This window comes from Anser anser (assembly GCF_964211835.1).
Source record: "Anser anser genome assembly, chromosome: 19".
NCBI lineage: Eukaryota > Metazoa > Chordata > Aves > Anseriformes > Anatidae > Anser > Anser anser.
Window position 1 is genome coordinate 9397099 of NC_139740.1, and position 18979 is coordinate 9416077.

Consider the following 18979-nt stretch of genomic DNA (forward strand, 5'->3'; position numbering starts at 1 on the left):
GCATCATAAACATGCCCTACTGTACTTTTATCAGAATACTGTACATTTTATCAGAATGCCTACAGTTCCACTTTTTTTTAATGGGGCTGATAATACATAAGAAGATTTATGGGAACAGACCCCAGAAATGTTGCCTGGAAACTCAAAATTCTAGCAGAAGATTTCCAGCTTTCTTTGAGGCATTTGTCTTCAGCACTGAATATATCTAAAATGTAGGTATATATTTTCAAATAGGAAAAAGGATACTGAATTTTAGGGTTTTTTTTTTTTTTTTTTACCCTGCCATTTTTCATTTCATCATTTGCCTGGATTTTTAGAAGAAAATCCTATGAGAATGAAAGAGATAGACATTCATTAGAATCTGGGAGAATAAAGGTGATTTTTTTTTTTTAATTAGCTGCCCCAGGGAATAGCTCTGCCAGTTAGGATGGAGAACAGTTCCTCTATTGTGCCTTTTGTGACTTAGGAATAGGAGATAGGGAGGCTCTAAGCTACAAATCAAACAGTGAAAATCCTCTTAACTGAACACACCCTTGGGCTTCGCACAGAATAAGGCCTTGGAGTAATCAGAAGCAGAACTAGTTGGGAATTTTTTTATTATTATTTTTTGCTGAAACAGTGTTTTTGCTGGAAAATGCTTATGTGTCAGAACCAAAGTACCTTGTGGAGGGAACTTGATTTCAAAGAACTTTTGCTGAAACACAAACAGAGGCTATGGGAAACCTCCCTGATTTCCTGCAGGCTTGTCTAGTGATTCAGCCAAGAGCCTGGGCACCACCCTAGCTTATTTTACAGTAATTTCTTGGTTTTCCTTTGGTGTCCCTCCCCTCAGCAGGGTTGGAAGTGTGCATAAGGGTTTGTTTGTAGGTACAGGCAGATTGTCAAAGGGATGATCTGGGCACATACAACATGGGAGCTTTGAGATTTCTGCAGAGAACTCTGCTTTAAAGCAGAACAGTTAGGGAAGCAGGAAGGCACATGGGCAGGGATGAATTGCACTGTTCAAAACCCCAGCAGCAGCTTTCTCCCTAGCTTGCCCATTACCCACCTCCCTGGAAGCAACTCACAGCAGCCACTGCTCTAAAGGTAAAAATGGAACAGTATGTGCCAAAACCTGATTTAACTGGAACAATTTTGGTGCAGTAATTTGGTTTTCAGGTAAAACTGGCCCAGTAGATCAACGTCACAATACTCTGTAGAAACAATCCGCAAACCTCAAAGCCACAAAGTGACTTCACAAGGAATTCTGATTCACACAGAATCAGAGCTCTGACCATCTCTTTGGCTATTTGTTTCTGTGTTTGAAGCATGGGCATGTCCTGATAAAGGCAAGTGTGATATGGAGGGTTTTAAGTTTCACCCATGATGGGTTGTTCTGCAAATACTTTATGTATTTTTAATTATGCTTTTATTGGGAGCATATTTTTCTGATATTCTATTGACCTTTCTCTGTTTTTTATGTGAAGAAAGCAAGAAATGAACGTTAACCTCAAACCACTTGACAGCTGGAGTACACTTAGTTCTAAGAAGCCTTTTATCCTTCTCTGAATCACATTTCCTTATTTCAGACAAGTGCACCAATTCATCGTGTATGCATATTACCATAAGCTTTTTTGTTCTTGCTGCTTCTGGAGAATCTAGAACCAAATTTGAAAGCCAGAATCCTCTACTGCTTGATGTAATGATTTATAGCACAGTGAAAAAGTGCTGCAACGATACTTTGGTGGATTGGGGCAGGAGGAAGAAACTTCGCGCTACACAACCTCACTGGGATGTTTCAAACTTGCATGGTATGAAGGAGAAAAGCAGCAGGTAATGAGAACTGGGTGGGTGAACTCTCGCAGCCGTGGATGCTGTAAGATTAAGTCCTGAATGAATGTGAAAAATAACGGGCCTCTGAAGGCAATGTCCGCCTGCTTTGCTTTGGACACAGACTTCAAGTTATCTGGCTGGGTTGGAGATAGTGGCTAGGACTGATAGCTAAGTCCTCGATCGCTTTGTGATTAGATTGTCAGAGGACCCGAGGAACTAGGAAAGCAATTGCTAAAGGTGAAAAGAGCAAAAAATCATGTAACAAAATATGCCCAGTGTATAATGTTCACATTGAATATGCCTTCGAAATAATAAAAAGCCCTGGTTTTTATCCATAGGAATTATGTATTTGAGAAAATATTACAGCTGCTTCTGATCAGTCCTATTCTGAAGGTTAAGCAGATTGGCTGTGTTACTGATTCTGTTATTAGCAGAATTTCCTGGGCCTAGATGGCAGCAGCATGTTCATATGTTGATAAGAAAGAGTAAATAAAAATTGAGATGATGGAAAGAGATGGACAGTAATGGACTTGCCCTTTCTAGCTAAAATCCAGAACTCTCTTTGCCTTTGATATAACTTCCAGAGTAATAGCTTGTGTGTGGTGCTTTTCTCATGTGCCCGTGGCAAATTGTAAGTTAGAAAATGTGTTCATGGTAGTTAGAGCAGAGGAAAAACAAAAGTGGGGTGGGGGAGAGAAAAACCTACTGTAAAGTAACTTTCTTATTCTGTTAATTTCTGCTGAGTTTTAATCCAGCAAATCTTGGCAGATGTGTGAAATAATGTCTAGTAGTTTATCCAGAGATAAGAGTGCAAACAGGTAAAGGTGAAATGTTAGAAGATAAATGGAAAGAAAATGGACTTCAAGAAAAGTTTCAACCTTGTCAATTCTAATTCTCTGTAGAGTTAACACTGATGCTATTGTGCCTGCTATTGCATGCTAGTTTAAAGACAGGTGTGCTTGAGAAACTGGTGTAATAGTAATAACTTTAGAAGGACATGCCTGTAAAACAATAACCACAACTTAAGTTTACTTCCGTTTATTGTTTGTAAAACATCCTAATCCATTATCTATTACAATTATCTATCACAATTTTGTCCAAAGAAAAGAGTGTTTTAAACAATTTCTTTCTCAGTCTTTACTGAAAGCATCAAGAAACTAGGTGGTTAAAATACAATACCTCAAAAGTTGAAGTATTTTGACTTTCTAGGAGGCGGCGTATACCTGTGTGCTTTTAATTAAGGAGAGGTCTGCAGTGATGGTGGAAGGTCAAGCCAGTATGCTAAATGAGAACTGTAACTCTGCAACCTCACAGCGTTCCCTGAACATGTAATAAAAAGTCAGCTAGAATCGACGTGATTTAGTTGGCTTTTTAGTAAGGCACTGTAACACCTCCTAAGAAACTATTAAACATTAGGTAAGGGACAAAGACCTAACAAACGAGGAGCTGAAGCTACAGAAATAAACTGAAGGTTAGAGAGTTAACGGTAAGGCTTCACAGCTGCTACTGTATATTAAAAAAAATAATAATAATTACCAGGGAGGAAGGAGACTTCAGGCCCCTCCCTGGAGATAGACTCCTGGGCTCATTCAGTCTCTGGAGGCTGTGCTCTCTGCCCCATTCAGGTCCCAGGGAGTGAGCAGAGCACCTGGGTGGGATGTGGAAGACCTCTTACGCCGTCTTTGCTCCTTCCTTTGCCTGATTTGGACATGAGTGTGAGTTAGGAATTCCTGCCTCCCCCAGGAAAGCCTGGCCAACAAGCTTGAAGTGTACAGAAATGGGGTCACAACTGCTGTCTGAAGGGCTTCCATTTCTACAGAGTAACCTCAAAATTACTGAAGACAGCTCCCAAAGTGAATCCCTGCTCACTGGGCAGTAAAGGCTGTTCTTGCTCTCTCTGGCCTTTAAGATCAGCTGCGTTTGACTGTTCTCAGGTATGAAACAACTCAGTGCAGTCAAAATACATGTGGCTGTGTGAGTGCCCAGCACCAAACGTGCAAGTGTCTGAGGAATTTCACTGGGTTTGGTGGTGATGGATCAGTATCTTGAAAGTGTTCTGCGTCATCTATTACTTGACTTTGGACTCTTCTGTTACTGCTCTGATAGCCAGCATTCATCCTCCAGCCCACAGACAGTATCAGGTAAAAGAGACTGGGCTAAAAAGATTTTATAGTTTTTGCAGTCTGAGGGCAATGGTTAGTATGTACATAACGAATCATACAGACTTACCCAAGGCAAAACTGCACTGTCTTCATTAGAGTTTTGTCTAGGGAAATGATTGCAGTAATTGTTCCCCGTTTTTTATTCTTTTGGTAAATTGCAAAGATGATAAAAAATTCACATATGCTAGCTTTTTATTTTCTTTTGCGGTTGTCCAGGAACATTGCTGCAAGAACTTTTGCATAAGGAATTAGTTCGATTCCTCCTTCTCTGGAACATTACATTAAATGTATTTGGGGAAAAAGTTAAAATTTACAAGAAGTATAATGGAAAAATCATTACCAAGTAACATAAAACCCACTGCAGAATGAACACAGTTTTTTTGGCTGCAGAGGTAAATTGCTCTTTAATTAAAGAAGAATCACCCCATAGCAAGTAAAGTCCCCCCAAGCAAATTATAATAATTCGGAATAAGGCAAAATGCATACTTCATAAGTGACACTGGAGGTTTAGAGGGCTGAATGTTTTAATGTCCCAGTGGTTTAAAAGAGCAAATCCTACAGCTGCTACTCTAAGCAGAAAAACTCCACCTTATTGCTTTATGATGCTGGATTTTAAAATTGAGGCACCAAAGGGATTTAGATTATAGTCTGTGACAGACTGTGCTCTCAGTACATTGACACTCTCTTCCACTTCTCCCTCCTACCCAAAAAAGAGAACAGTTGGTAACTGAAAAGTAAACATGAGCAAAAAAAAATACTTATTACTAAAGGGATCTGTTTCACTCAGTATCTAAGTGATTCAACTTTTATTATTCCATGCAGCAGATATTTTGTTGTGTTGTTACATTAATACAAACTGACATTTTCATAGAGCTTGCAATTTGCTTGGACAGTTCTTACAGTTCTCCTAATGGATGAATAGAATGAATCCATCAGATTCAGAAAAGTAGTTTCCAAAGAAGAAAAGTTTTCTGGCAAGGAACACCCACATATGTGTAGATAATGAAAAAAAAATGCAACTCTAAAAATCTGCACATAAGTTTCTTAAATTTCAATAAATAGCAGATAGTGTCTGTGGAGCCTGTGTCACAAAATCTCAAAAAGCAATATACAGAAGCAAAAAATACTGGATTTCAGAAATGGAGCTCCTTATACCAAGCCTAGAATATCCTACATAGAATCCAGGAAGAATAACACTGAGCAATATAGGGAATTTGGGATTTGGGTGCTTTCAGAGTTAGGTGATGGAACAGCAAACATTTGCAGAAACATTTCTGATTCTTGCCAAAACTGACTTGAGAGTAGAAGTCCTATCACACATGAGTAGAAGAGGATTTTAATACCGCGTAGCAGCTGGTACCTTAGCCTCAACAGCTTTCCATTCTTTGCTTTAAGAATAACTCATATACGAAATTTTCTAATACATGCATGTTTAACAACGCATGTGCCTTCTATAAATCAGTTAATAATTTAGAGAAATCAGGTGATCTCAATATTGTTAGTTGTCTGAAATGTTAAGCTATTCTATTCCATTATTCCAGAAAGACTTGATGCAATTTGTTTGAGGCAAAGTCTAAATAATCAAAATGATGACACACTTATATAAATGCGAGGAGGTTCATTTATTTGATGTGATAATGAACTATAATTTTTCACCTGCACTCCTGGCCCCAAATATCACACTAATCTGATAAAATGTAAAAGTACAAACCTAAAGTTCAAAATCCTGTCTGAGTACCTGAAATTTAGTCCCAAATTTTATAAGTGGTTAAACACTTGTTCTAAAGCATTCAAACTCCAGATGGCATCTAATGATTGTTTGGGATTATAAAATTAAATGACTGTTTCTTTCAATTATATGTTATCATTAGTCTTCCTACTGAAAGAAATAAATACGTAATTTTCCCCACATATCTTTTCCTTAGTTTGTGTCCTGCAAAGGGCCATAGCTGCAGCGAGGCCCAATCCCGATTCCCTGTTTGTGCGGTAACTGCACTTCTGTGGCTTATACACCAAGAGAAACAGGCTATTACAATTCATTTCAAAGAGAAGCATTAAACTTTTCCAGTTTTGTCTGTGCATTCAGACTTAGATGTATGATATAAACTGTAAATTCTTCCCCTTACAAAAAAAAATCAGTCAAAAAAATCATTTGTATTTCCACTGCTAATCAAGTTTCGGGAAGGTGAGAAATAGCATTAATGGTATTTATGATATCAGAAGCTGATTGCACATGAAGTAAAATTCTTTATTGCTGATATAAAGTTTGAGCATATATAATTTGATTTGGTGTAATTATTTTTTTCCCCAGGGAAGGATAAAACAGGCTATTTCTAGAATCTAATTTTCCTTTAAAAATGGCAGCATGACTACAACTACAAAGTGTAAGACTGACTGCAGGATAGAGGCATTGCCAGCTATACAGCCATTCCGAGGAAACAGCTTTACTTGCTGCACTTTTTTTTCTATTTATTTATTTTTCTCTTGATGGTCAGCAATTTATAGTTGCTATACCTCCACTTGATTCTGTAACTTCTCCTGGCTACTGAATATTGGGATTTGTTATTTTATGAGCATCTACTGCCTTTGAAGATGGCTCTCTATAGCCAAAAGTAGTACAGGGAGGAACATAAGAACATAAGTTAAAATTCAGTGGTTCTACTTCAAAAGTGTTAATGATGAAACTGTTTTTGAAGGTCACCAAGGATTAAGGTGCGTTTTTAGCAAGCAGGCGGTGTAGGAAGCACACTGTATTTTATTGTAAAATATGCCATAAAAAAATAATTCTTTTCATATTCCTGGAAATTCTGCTTTCTTGTGGATTCCAATAGAGTAAGTTCAAAAGGAGAAGCTTCCTTGATAAGAAACACTGACTGCATATTCCATTTTAAATATTGTCCATTTGCTGCTTACAAAATATCTGGATGTCAACACATTATTCTGACTGCTGCTTTAAAATTGTTATTACTGCCACGTAGGCATGGATGTTCAGACAGTTCAGTTACTGCCTGGCTTTTCACCCATTTTCAGCTTTTGATTTCAAGGAATCTCTGTCATCTCCTCTCTCCACAATTCGTTCTATAATTCACATAAGTGTATATAAATGAAAACCTGCCACAGAAAAATAACACCAAAATCTAATGGAACATGAAATCAAGTAAATGGAATTCGGTACAGCAATTAGTTTGCATTTTAATCTGCAGACCTGTTTATTATCTGTCAGCAAAATAACCATTAAATGTGTGTAACTCAGATGCTTTGAATTGTTTAAGAAAGAAAAATAGACAAGAGTCAGAAGAAAATAATATGAGAAATCTGGGAAATAAACCTACCATTGCAATTTGCAGTGCTAGATTTTTCTCGGAAATTATTTCTGTATCTCATGAACCCTGCAGATATTTTGTGGCTTAGATGTCCCTTTCTATTTCCCCTGTAGCCACTGGGGGTTAAGTTACTTGTTGGTATGTGCCCAACACTTTTGTATCCTTCAGTTGATTGTTGTGTATTGTTTCATGTCGTGGTTCTGGAGCAGTATGATCCATACCTGACAGGATCCACACCGTACAGCGAATTGGAGTATTACCTTTATCTTCCCTTTCCATTCATACTGTACTGCTGTCACCTACTGTGCTATTCCTGGTTTCAGGTGCTGTAAACATCACCAACTCCTTTGCTTTTGCTTAGCAACTTGCTTTATGGTATCGCTGGGAAGTATTCTGGGAACATTTAAAAATAATTTTGATGAGTTTCACTGTATAAAATAGCATAGGTTTCCACTATGACTCCCTGCAAGCCTTGCTGCCTGGATTATCTCACTGGTCTTTTCCTTGGACTGTGCCTTCCTCCCCCACCCCCCAATGGACCACACTTTTAGATCCGACAAGATTTAAGGCTGTCAAGAGGGGTGTGTGTGCGTGTGTGAGCACGTAGTATTAGAGGGGAGACAACCTGGGCACTGCCCTACTAAATCACATCTCTGTTAAAATGCCTGATTTACTTATAGAGCCAACTGAGTGCAAAGGAATTTCCAATGGACAACTGAGAGCTCAGAAACTGGCAGACTACAGCCAGGTGTGAAATAACCCTTGTGCTGATATCGCTCAATCCTGTTTTCTGTTATATTAAACAGCAACCCCGCCCAACTGAAAATATGAAATTGATTTGGGTTTAGAAAAACACAATATTCATGTGTTAATGAATAAGCATATCTTTTGGACTGTAACTCTGCTTTTTATGTGCATGAATATGTTATAAAACTTGTGGTGGAATCCACCTAGAATCTTTAGGGTGGACAGAGGTGCACTCTTGCACTTAATGCACGCGTTCGTCTCCCACTGATTTTGAATTACTCACGTGAATAGCCTCCTTATCCTGTAGTAATGACAATACCACCACCTCTTCCTGATTTATATTCTGTTCCTCTAGCAATTTAATTCATTATCCTATTGACTTTCTCCTCTGAAGCTGAACATTAATCTGAAGGTTATAGAGATTTTACTAAACCACCCTTCCATTAGACATGTGTTCCCTCATCTGGTACTTTCCTCAGAGGCTGATTTTTCAACATTAATCAGCACGGGAGTACAGTAAACTTGTCTGCTGGCTGAAATACTTAAAAATGACCTGTATCATTTCATAGACAATTTCCAAAATGTAACGCAGATGGCCCGTGGCAACTGACAGATCTGAATTTCAGACTTTTTCTGCAGGTTGTTGGCAGGAGTGCCCGCGGCACGGGGCATAGCAGGGTGCGCTTGCGCCCTGCCTGCTGTGGAAAGGCAGCTGTGAAGAAGCAGGAGGCCGCTGTCCTCTGCGCCCAGCCTCAGCAGACCTGGGTGAGGAATCTAAATGTTGGGTACGGAACTGTGTGGAGAAACATGCTTTTGTGCAGAATGGGCACATAAGTCAGCACCTGAGCCAAATTTCACATGGGAGTCACAGCTGAACATTTACTAGGTGACAAGTTTTGGAAGAAGATGGGGGCTTTACCAAATGAAAGAAGACGCGGGTGGTTTGCTTACAGTTTCCTCTGACATACTAATCAGCCATGACCTGTTGTGTTTTGCCTACATAACTGAAGTCATAGTTCATATATGGCTACATCCGGTCTATTTCGGTAAAGTTTTTCTGTTTGCTATAAGCAATACCAACAGAAGCAATTTGAGGGAGACTATTTGGAACCACACAGGCAAATCAAAGGTGTACCGGAGGTCTCAGTGACAAAATCACTGCTGCTGATTTAACAATTGAGACCGTTCTAATTCTGCAGCAGGATGGATTAAATTATTCCAGCTGGCCTGATGCTTCTCATAGGCTGTTTATCTGTCAGTCCTGCTTCTAAAAATATCAGAAGTTGGATTTGCAACACTGATCTCTCTGATAAGTAATCCTTTAGTATCATTAGAAGTTCCCTACTCAGGGAAAGTTTTCCTGATTTCACATAGAAATCAAAGCAGTAGGAGAAGGCTGGTATTTCAGAATTTCCATGCTTCTTCTCCCACTCCTGTCTTCTTATATTTTACTTGGTTTTCTTAGGGGTTATTAGCAGTAGCAGAAGTAAATATCTGTTTCAAATGGTGTGCATAGAGTTCACTTACCTAGTTAGTGTTCTGGCTCTCATTTTATTTCTTATTACTGTGTGTTTATAATGTGTCAGTGGGTTTTCAAAAGGTAACTTGGTGGGCAGAGAAGGAGTTTTTTTTTTTTTTAATATATTCTGGACTACGGCCTCTTGTTTGAGAGTTTCTAGATCTTGAGTATGTGAAAAGTGCATAACCCCAAATAATTAAGCTCCTTAACTTTCTTTTTAAAGTCTACTACTACAATGCATTACCATAAAATGATTGGAGCTCTCCTGCAGCATGTTTATTTATTTATATATATATATATATTTTTTTGCTTAGGAAACAAAATGGTGTTGATTTGTAAGATTTTGCCACATAGTAATATTAGAGGGGCCTATTTTCAACATGAAGCTTTTGGAGATTCAGTTACCTGATCTATTTAATTTTTACTCTAACAATGTAGACAGAGCTTGAACAGCAGCACTATTCTGCCATATTTTCTGCTTCTTCTGTCTTAAAGAAGGGTCTTTTGTTAAATGATACAGACTCAGAAGGATTAGAAGCAGTTTTGCATAGAGTTATTAGGCAGCAGGCAAGATTGATTCGTGTCCTAGCTGGGGACCTTGCTTGAGCCAAGATTTTCTTTTAATTGTTATAATACAGTAGGATGCTTATGCGAGGAGTAGAGAATTGAATGCACTCAGCTATGTATCTGAGGGACAAGCAAATGCTCAATTTATTTAAATATTCCAAAGCCTTTCATTCTTTCCATGTTAGCAGTGTCAAACATATTGTCGATAATCTGATACACAATTTTAAAGCCCTTCTACTCAAGCTATTTAAGCATTAGTTCAGTTATTCTGTCTATTAAAGTTATAATTACAGGCTAAAAGGTAACCAGATTATTGTAGAGATCTCTCCTGACAGCCTTTAACACCTAGTTAGATGTTAAAGCCTGGAAATTACAAGTCTCTCAGTATCACTCAGACACAGTACTTCTTGAAGCAAATTGCTATTTCTAGATTGTTTCTCATTCCATGGTACTGCTCCAGTGCTCTCTAGCTTGCTCTGAGTGCCTGTGCGCTTGTGGAACATCTTCATTAGGCAAAAAAAAAAAAAAAAAAAAAGTTCTAAGAACAAACCTCTTGCTTAGCATGGATCTTAGGTTGGATTTCCAGATGTGTAAACACACTGCTCCTAGTTCAAGATGTGCTGAGGCTGTCTGACAGCTTCTGCCTGCCTTCTCTGATTTGGATTTCACTTGGTGTGTTTGAGCCAGTCTAGCAGTTTGCCAGTGCTGCTGCAGAGGCACTGCTCTTTTGCCCAGCTGCCACCCAGGGTCCCTTTTCTCTCTCCAATACACTGACTTTAACGTGCACTGGAGAATTCAGCATCAGTGAAAGTGAGGGGACAGAAATGGATGGGGGGAGAGAGGAGGAGGAACAGCAAGCTGATTGTGATCTACTCGAGTGCATCACACTGCTTGAGTAACTTCATCCCTGGGCATTGTTTCCATGGCAAACTAGAGGTTGCAGTAAACTCCATAGTGATCTTGTCCAACACAAATAAGAGCAGCAGCAACAGAGCAGTGTTGTGGGTGTTAGTGTGCAATTAGCAACCAAACAGTGTAATCCTGCAACGATTTTTCTCTGCTTGCCTTCACCTGCTAAAGCTCAGGGTAGCAATTCTTCATTGCTGTGGTTACCTGCACAAATTAAACTAATTCAGTTATGCAGTTATTTTTCTTTATCCCATCTCTTCTGACAGTATCACCCACCACAGAAGTGATAATAATTAGCAGCAGTGGACTTGAAACATGTTACCTTATACCGTCACGTACTCTGTAACCATAAAGTCAGGTCTATAGTTTCCTTATTATAGTTGCTGAGAGCTGTAAACATTACAGCTCCCAGTGTTGGGAGCTTATTGAAAATCACTTATTTATACAGACAGCACTTGTATGGATGAATGTATATCCGAAGAACGTTGTCAGCTGCCATCCTTCACTGAAAGTTTGCACCCATGCTAGTCAACATGATTGATTTGACTCTGTGCCTGTACTTTGGAAACAGTATGTGTTTTATTAATAAAACTTAACTGTGTAGATGCAGATTCAAATTAGTAATTAATACTTGACCTTACTGGAGCTTACCTGTCTGGCTGCCCACAACAGCTATCTGAACCTTTGAAAAGTACATCCTTGAAGGATAGAATTCATCTCAGCATCTGAAAAGGAGGCATCTAGTCTAAGCTACTTGGCCAGCTGCTTGTCTCTGCTCCGTTGTCAGGGGAGATGCATTTCCACAGGGTGATTTGTCCTGTCCTAAGAGATATGTCTCTGGCTGTCAGGAATGATCATCCTCTGAAGATGCCAATCTCTCTCCATTCACTGCAGGAGGAATTCAGATAACTAGATGAAACCTGCATATGCTGTGGATCCAGCTGTGCGTGACTTACTGACTTACAGTGGTTTCCACTTAGCTGGATTTTATGCTTTTATTAATAAAAACTTGAGGTCTCTGTAAGCAAATAATACCAAATTTTAATAACAAAATGTATTCCTGCAATAAGTCAGAAGTAATAAGAAGGCAATGATCCTGGTCTAGAAACTCCTGAGGGAACACTGAGGGTAGTGGAAGCTAATCGTGCTGTCTCACTGCTGATGTTGGCAAACCAAGTTAGGAAGCTGACTTTTCTGCTCAGCCAGTAAATGGGCTGGGCACTGCCTGGAAAAGATTCAGGGCATTTAAACAAGGGCTCCAGCTGGCAAGTGTGACAACATAGCTCTGCATCGTCTAAGGTTCAAGCTCAGTGGTTTCACTGAGGACTGTGCTATGAACTCCAGCGGCTGTTCACAGGCAGTCAGGCATGCCTCAAACGGGTGGGCAGCTGGGTCAGCAGCTTCTGTAGCTGTCCCAGCCGAGCAGCTGCTTTGCTACCGTGCTCTCATCCAAGAAACCATCATGTTATTTCCACTTTGAAGTCTCACTGCCTCTTTTGGTATTTTGGTGTGAACCTTCTTTAAATCAGTTAGTGATATTTCAAGCACAATAGGGCAGTGTCTCAAATATAGCTGTTTAATATCTGGTTGTTTCAGGAATCAAGATTTCCTGTGGCCATGTGGATGTTGTTTAAATTAGTATTATCCTGGCTACAGGAAGAAGAGCTGAAGGAGAATTAAAATGTCATAAACTGTCATGTCTAGTCTTCAGAAAAGAAAGTAAAAGTCTTTCAGTCCAGTGCCAGCTGCATTTATTACTGTACTTCAAAATTTCTGAAGCCAGAAGAGCCTAGTTAAGTATTAAGTATAGCAAACAAAATAAGTGCTCTACATGTTTACTTTTGTTATAGTCTATGAGTGATGAATTTCTGTCTTGTCTACTCCTTTAAAAATATCTGAAACCATACTGATATGTCATATCAAGTGCCTGGTATGTTTCAACCCTATTTTTGCTTTCTTCAGTCAAACAGTTTTCATTTGGATAGCCTTCTTCTGTAAATCTGTTTGGCAAAGCAAAGACCTTATTTACTACAACACTAGATCCTAACTTTCAGCTCTTGAAGGAGCAATACATTATAAGTCCACTTATCAGAACTTAAACAAGGCAATGGGAAGGCAGTTGTGTAAGGCATGAATAATTTCTTGAAAAAGCTGCCACTGGCTATATTAATATATCTACACAGCTTATCAAAGCAAATAATTACCATCAATTACAACATTATTTGACAATTCTGCAGTTAATGGCCTACTCTTAAATAATGGCCTACTCTTAAATAACTGCTGTTGCACAATGCCAAAGAAATTGCCATGCATTAATTGTCTCATCACCAGAACCTGTGATAGACAGCGCAGATGGTAATTTGTTTATTCTTCCCTAACAAAATAAGTTCTTTACTATGAAAACTATTCATTTTGGTCTTCTGAACGAATGGTAACAGGGTACTTAAGAGTATCTTTAAAAATAATCCCTACAATAATTGACACCTACTCTGAAGCATTGCCTTATTTGTGGAGCAGAGTTGCACGCCAGTTCACAGTCATGGCACGGGCTGATGGAGGATGGGGTGCTACAAAACCCGAGTCTCTTCTTGCTCGTACGTATGAAGAGTGAAAAGATTCTGCTTTGTGTATCAGAAAATGTGCAAACTTTCCTATATATCTTCAAATAGTACTCCAAGGCTAAAATGTTTATCCGACAGAAGTAATGAGCTGTCCTGCAAGTAGTTATCAAGATCATCAAATTATAGTCTTTTCTGGGACAATTACAGATATGCATTTAAAAGATAAAGTAAGTACTGATTCTGCTATTGTTTACTTGTGGGGTTTATTTCTTGAGCAGAGCAGCAGAGTTCTGTGGAACCATCAGTAAAATTAAGTTTCACCTTATTTCTTACATAAATTGAAGGCGGAACAATGGTCAATGTAAAATGTTACATGCTAGTGAGCAGTAAATTAGCATTTTATCAAAAAAAAATAGAGCATCTTCAGTGTTACTTCATGGTTAGTCTTGTATTTGCATTTACTAGAGAAATAGAGGACCGACCAAAGCATACTCAATTACTTTGTAAGCTGTTTGTTTGTGAATCTATGGTATCTATGAGTGCAATTAATACCACGGTTTCATTTTTAGATATGACTCATATAGCAATGCATGGGCCAAAAAAACCAACACAGCCAACAACCAAAAAATGAATTTCTCACGGATAAAGTGGGGATTTTTATGAGTACAAATTAGTTTGCAAATACCTTCAGGCAGAAAAGGAAAGCGTGCCCTTTCAGGCTGGTTCATTTGTAACTCCACTTGTGCTGACATACCTCCCCAGAGAAAGCCTGTCCATTGAGTAGGTGCTCTGATCCCTGGCTGTCTTCGCTTCCAAAGTGTAACCGGATTTCCTCGAGGCGGTGGCTGTATGTCATCGGCCCTCCAGAGATGTTGACCAAATGCTCTTTGTCTAATCGTAGAGATACGTGTCTCCCTGTATTATACATTGTCCCGCTGACCTAAACAATATCAGAGAAAAAAAAAACAAAACATTTTGTCAATATCATTTGTAAATCCTTGAAGCCGGTTACACGTACTTCAAGCTTTTGCACCTTACACACCTTCATTTAAATGTAGCAATGTCTCTTATTGTTGTGAGATGAAATACACAACCTGAGGATATACTTCAAGTTCTGCTTTGAACCTTATACTGTATATTCAAATATTTTGCTAAATCTATGTGTACATGTTTTATCCAGGGGCATGTGGTTAACACAATGTATAGGATTATTATACTTCTAAATAAGTAGGCTTTTAGAATATTTTTTATGTGAGATCTGAATAATGACTTCATTACAAAATTTCTCCACTGAAAATGGGTACATTTCAGCTGGCATAAATTATTCAAGTATACTCCGAACAAATCTGAAATTTAACTCATTTTTTTCTTCTTTTAATATTTATAACAAAGTTATCCAAAAGTAAAGGTGCTACAAAAGCAGAGATATAATTATTCATAAAATAGGGAGCCCTATTCTTCCTGGTGCTGCAGGTAAAAACTTTCATTGTCCTTCTCTGCAAGACCCTGTTACGAATGCTTTATGTTTGCAGTTGACAGGTATTTTAGACATAGTAGAACAGAATTAATTACAGTTTGATCATATGTTTCCAGTTCCTACTACACCTCAAGTAGCTGTAATGCTCTTTAAGATTCATCTTTATTTTTAAAAAGACTGAATGCTACGCTTCATATGAAAACTGATTTACAGTTGCTGTAATGAAAAAGAAAATGATTGTAGAAATGTTTAATATGGAATATATTTCTGTCATATTTCCCACTGCCAGGAAAGGTTCCTATAGTAAGAAGTTCCTTAACTTATGCTATTAGAAAGTGAAATACGCCAGCTTGGGTTAAAGTAGAATTGTGATTTAAGAACATTCTGCATGGATACAAATGGTACACTTGAATAACATTCATTTACTTTAAGAAGAGGAAGTGCAGCAATAATATGCTTTGTTGCATTTCAATTTAAAATTAAAGACATGACTATTATGTATTATATCCTGTACTACATCAGTGCTATAGTAATTAACATTGCTGCAGTGTCATTTTATCTGCAATACTAATTACGGAGTTTAAATGATGTGTTTTGTTGCACAGTATGTTGTAAAAAGTTACACTGCACAGACTGTGCAATAGAATTAAATGGATGAGATTAAAACCGCTTTTGATTATCGTAGGTTTTTAAACTTTGATACAGATGTTCTATTTTTGTTTATTCCAATTGAAAAATAAGGAGGAATTTTTTTTAATGAAAAGCAATGAACACAAATATTCCTATTCATTTCAAATAAAACACAATGATTTTGTTTGTAAATGCCCCTTAGTTTTCTGCTTGACTTTGCATGCATAATAATACCAAGTTTAGTTTAATAGGTAAAGAAGGTCAGTTTATTGGATTCAGTTTCAGTACACTGCATATGAATGACATAAAATTGCTTATCATAAGTAAGAAATGTAGTTTAAAAACAAATAGGGGGAAATGGTTTAAAGCCTCTTATTCGCATTCGGAAACTCATGCTTCACTGAACACTCAGTTAAATTTAGAAACTGTGCAAAATATTCAGAATTCATTTTCTTACTTAAATTGCTACAAATCTCAAATTAGGTTACCATTATTTTCTCTCTCAAGGTAAAAGTGACCCAAATAACCTCTAATATGAATCAAATAACTCTCTGTAGAGCAGAGAGGGGAAACGATAAGAGACAAATGCATGAACAGGAGTAACATTTGTCTTTCTCATTTTCCCCCTCATAAAAATGCAGTGCTTGTAATGAAATTGTATTGACTCTTTTAAAACAGAATTTCCCTACATAAGTGCAGATAAAAAACACCAGTAATGAAATGAAGTATCCGACATGCCTCATTTCTGACCTGCAGGGAGGGACGGACACCTGAAGTCAAACTGTAAGAGCCTCCTGCATGGACATAGAAACTTGTCACCAGGAAGGACAAAATCTAAGATCTTCAATGTCAAAAATGCACGGTTTTGCCCCTTTTTTGAGCCTTTTCTGGCTTAAATGAAACACTGGCTTTCTGGTTGTGATTGTGTGCATGGGGTAGAGCAGCCACGTATACGAATCCAGATCCTGGACGCAATTGCACCGATGTGACCCTGCCCATTTCTTTTCTTGAGAGTGTCAAAGTCCCCCACCCTTACTTGTGACTTCTAATGGGCGTTTCTGTTGAGGGCATTTGCTCACTACAAGGAGAACAGAAGTGTCTTACATTTGCCATTTACCTGGAATACATACAGATAAAAGATGGAAATGTTAAGGAACTTTTTAAAAGTAAATAAATAAATAAATCTGGAGACTTTCTGACCCTCAGTGTTTGTATAATAAGGCAGTCCCTGCTTATGGGAAGCGTTAACATATTGCTGTGTGAAATTCTCTATTGCAGTTCAGGATATTGTCTGGTTTATATACAAGCTCAACATCTTATGACCTTTAAAAGTGTACTTTTTAGTGTAACCGCTTACAGTTGTAGGACATAGTATTGCTTAGTGCAATCACCGGCTTGCAAGCTCAGAGTCTACAAATGCATTACACTCAGTAGGAAGGTGTCATGCAAGAAAGTAAGAAGTTTGCCTTGCATTTTTTTCAGCAGAAAACATTCTATGAAGAAGTAGGTTCTGATCTTATTATTTGAAGCTCTTGATAAATAGGGCTTTTCTATATTTTATGGTACTGAGCCTTTAAAGTGATGGTGCACAGTCACTTTGGAACATCAAACTCAGCTGGTCTTGTGGGCAGCAAAGTTGCGTGTGGTCTTGTAACAGGCCTCAGGCACAGAAGTCGGCTCGGTGGTATTCTCTGTATTTTGTACATTTTCCTATAAGATACGCGGTAGGAAGACAGGGGTGTCTTCTGAGAAAGATCTTGACTTAGCCTGATACAGACAACAATACCTACTACTCCACAGAGCACAGAATTAAATTTTTATACCTTTCTGTGGATCGGGTAAAATGTTATAGAGTAGTTTAAAAGGGTAATATAAAAGATCTGTTAAGATCTGTATAACTATTTCCTTAATTTGTCAAATTAATCTTTGGTGCTAAGACCTTCACAGTCATGGCCTTTGTGTTGCTTCTTGCTCTGCTAATAACATTTTTGTTTTACCTTGATGTTTGACTTAATATATTTTAACTTTACTAAAAAATGTTATGTAATGATAATTACATAGCAAACAAGCTTAGGGAAAAAAAAAAAAAAAAAAGCAGTATTTCCCCCTCCTCGTTTTCAAAAGGATTGATATCGACGTTTACTTTATCCACCAGAAATAAGAGTGCACTAAAGAAAATATATATCAAAACATTAGTAAAAGTCTGCCTGAGAAAACAGCTGCATCCAACATTTTCAAAGTTAACGATCATACCACATTCTTAGTTGACCCAATTTTCCTCAAACATTGAGAAGTATTTCCAAACAGGTAATTTTACCTATGGCAAAATCCCCAAGTAGAACAGAGAATGTTGATGGGCTTTAGCCTTAATTGTGGAATATTTCAACTTTGGTAGGCTTTAATTAAATTATTAACGTATTCCTGATGTAGTTATTTTCTATTTAATCTCATTCATTTTAATTCTTGCTTCACAGAGCTTTGTGCACATAATTCCCCAGCAGCATTATTCTCTCTCTTTATCTTGATGCAAGGCAGGCACGTACTGCTAATATATTCCATACTACATTTCTAAGGAAGCTCTCAATACTCATGCAGTACCTGTGTAACCTGCTAGTCCTACGATCACAAAGAAGTCCAGAGTCTGCTGCTTGAAAGGTGGAACACAAGTAAGATCAGTAGAAGTGCTTAACTAATAAACACAAATTCTTTGATGCGCGTTTATTTTGGAACTGCAAAGATCTTTATGACCATTAGAAAAAAAATTAACTGAAACAATCTTTCCTAATGTTATTCTTCAACCCTTCACGTATGAAAACATTTCGTGGTGTCCTAGTTAACCATCTATCTTGCTCACTTACTATTTTCTTCCAGAACTAGTCCTGAACTAAATAATTTTCAGAACTTCTTTCATGTCCTACATCTTTACATTTTAGTCTATGATTAAACAGCCTTCAAAACCCCATGCAGGAAAGGTGACAGAAAGAGAAGCCTGTTTGGGGGCGAACCCATGCTAGGAGGGTAAGCAAGGAGTGCAAGAGGAAAGGCGAAGGAGCTGAGATGGATTCTTTGCCTTTTAGTCCCATGCTACGGCAGCAGCTGACTGTCACCTTTCTTCAGCAGGCTCTCTGCTTCCCAAGGGTCTTGACAAAATAGTGAAATAGTCTCTCGCTATTTTGGATTTATTCAGGTAACAGTGGTCTGAAGAACAGTTCCAAGAACATTTTTTAACTTGTATCAGTACCTGCCAGTGGAGCAGCACTGAATGTAAGGAA

General features: G+C 38.1%; 1 protein-coding gene across 3 annotated transcripts in view; it reads right to left on the minus strand.

Annotated features, from left to right (window-relative positions):
- CA10 (carbonic anhydrase 10) overlaps window positions 1–18979 on the minus strand; it is a 202014-nt gene that overhangs the window by 30267 nt on the left and 152768 nt on the right. For all 3 annotated transcript variants that reach the window (XM_083805255.1, XM_083805254.1, XM_083805256.1), the window contains one exon: window positions 14355–14540. In XM_083805255.1, the coding sequence (XP_083661381.1) occupies window positions 14355–14540 (186 nt within the window). The remainder of the gene's footprint in view (window positions 1–14354; window positions 14541–18979) is intronic.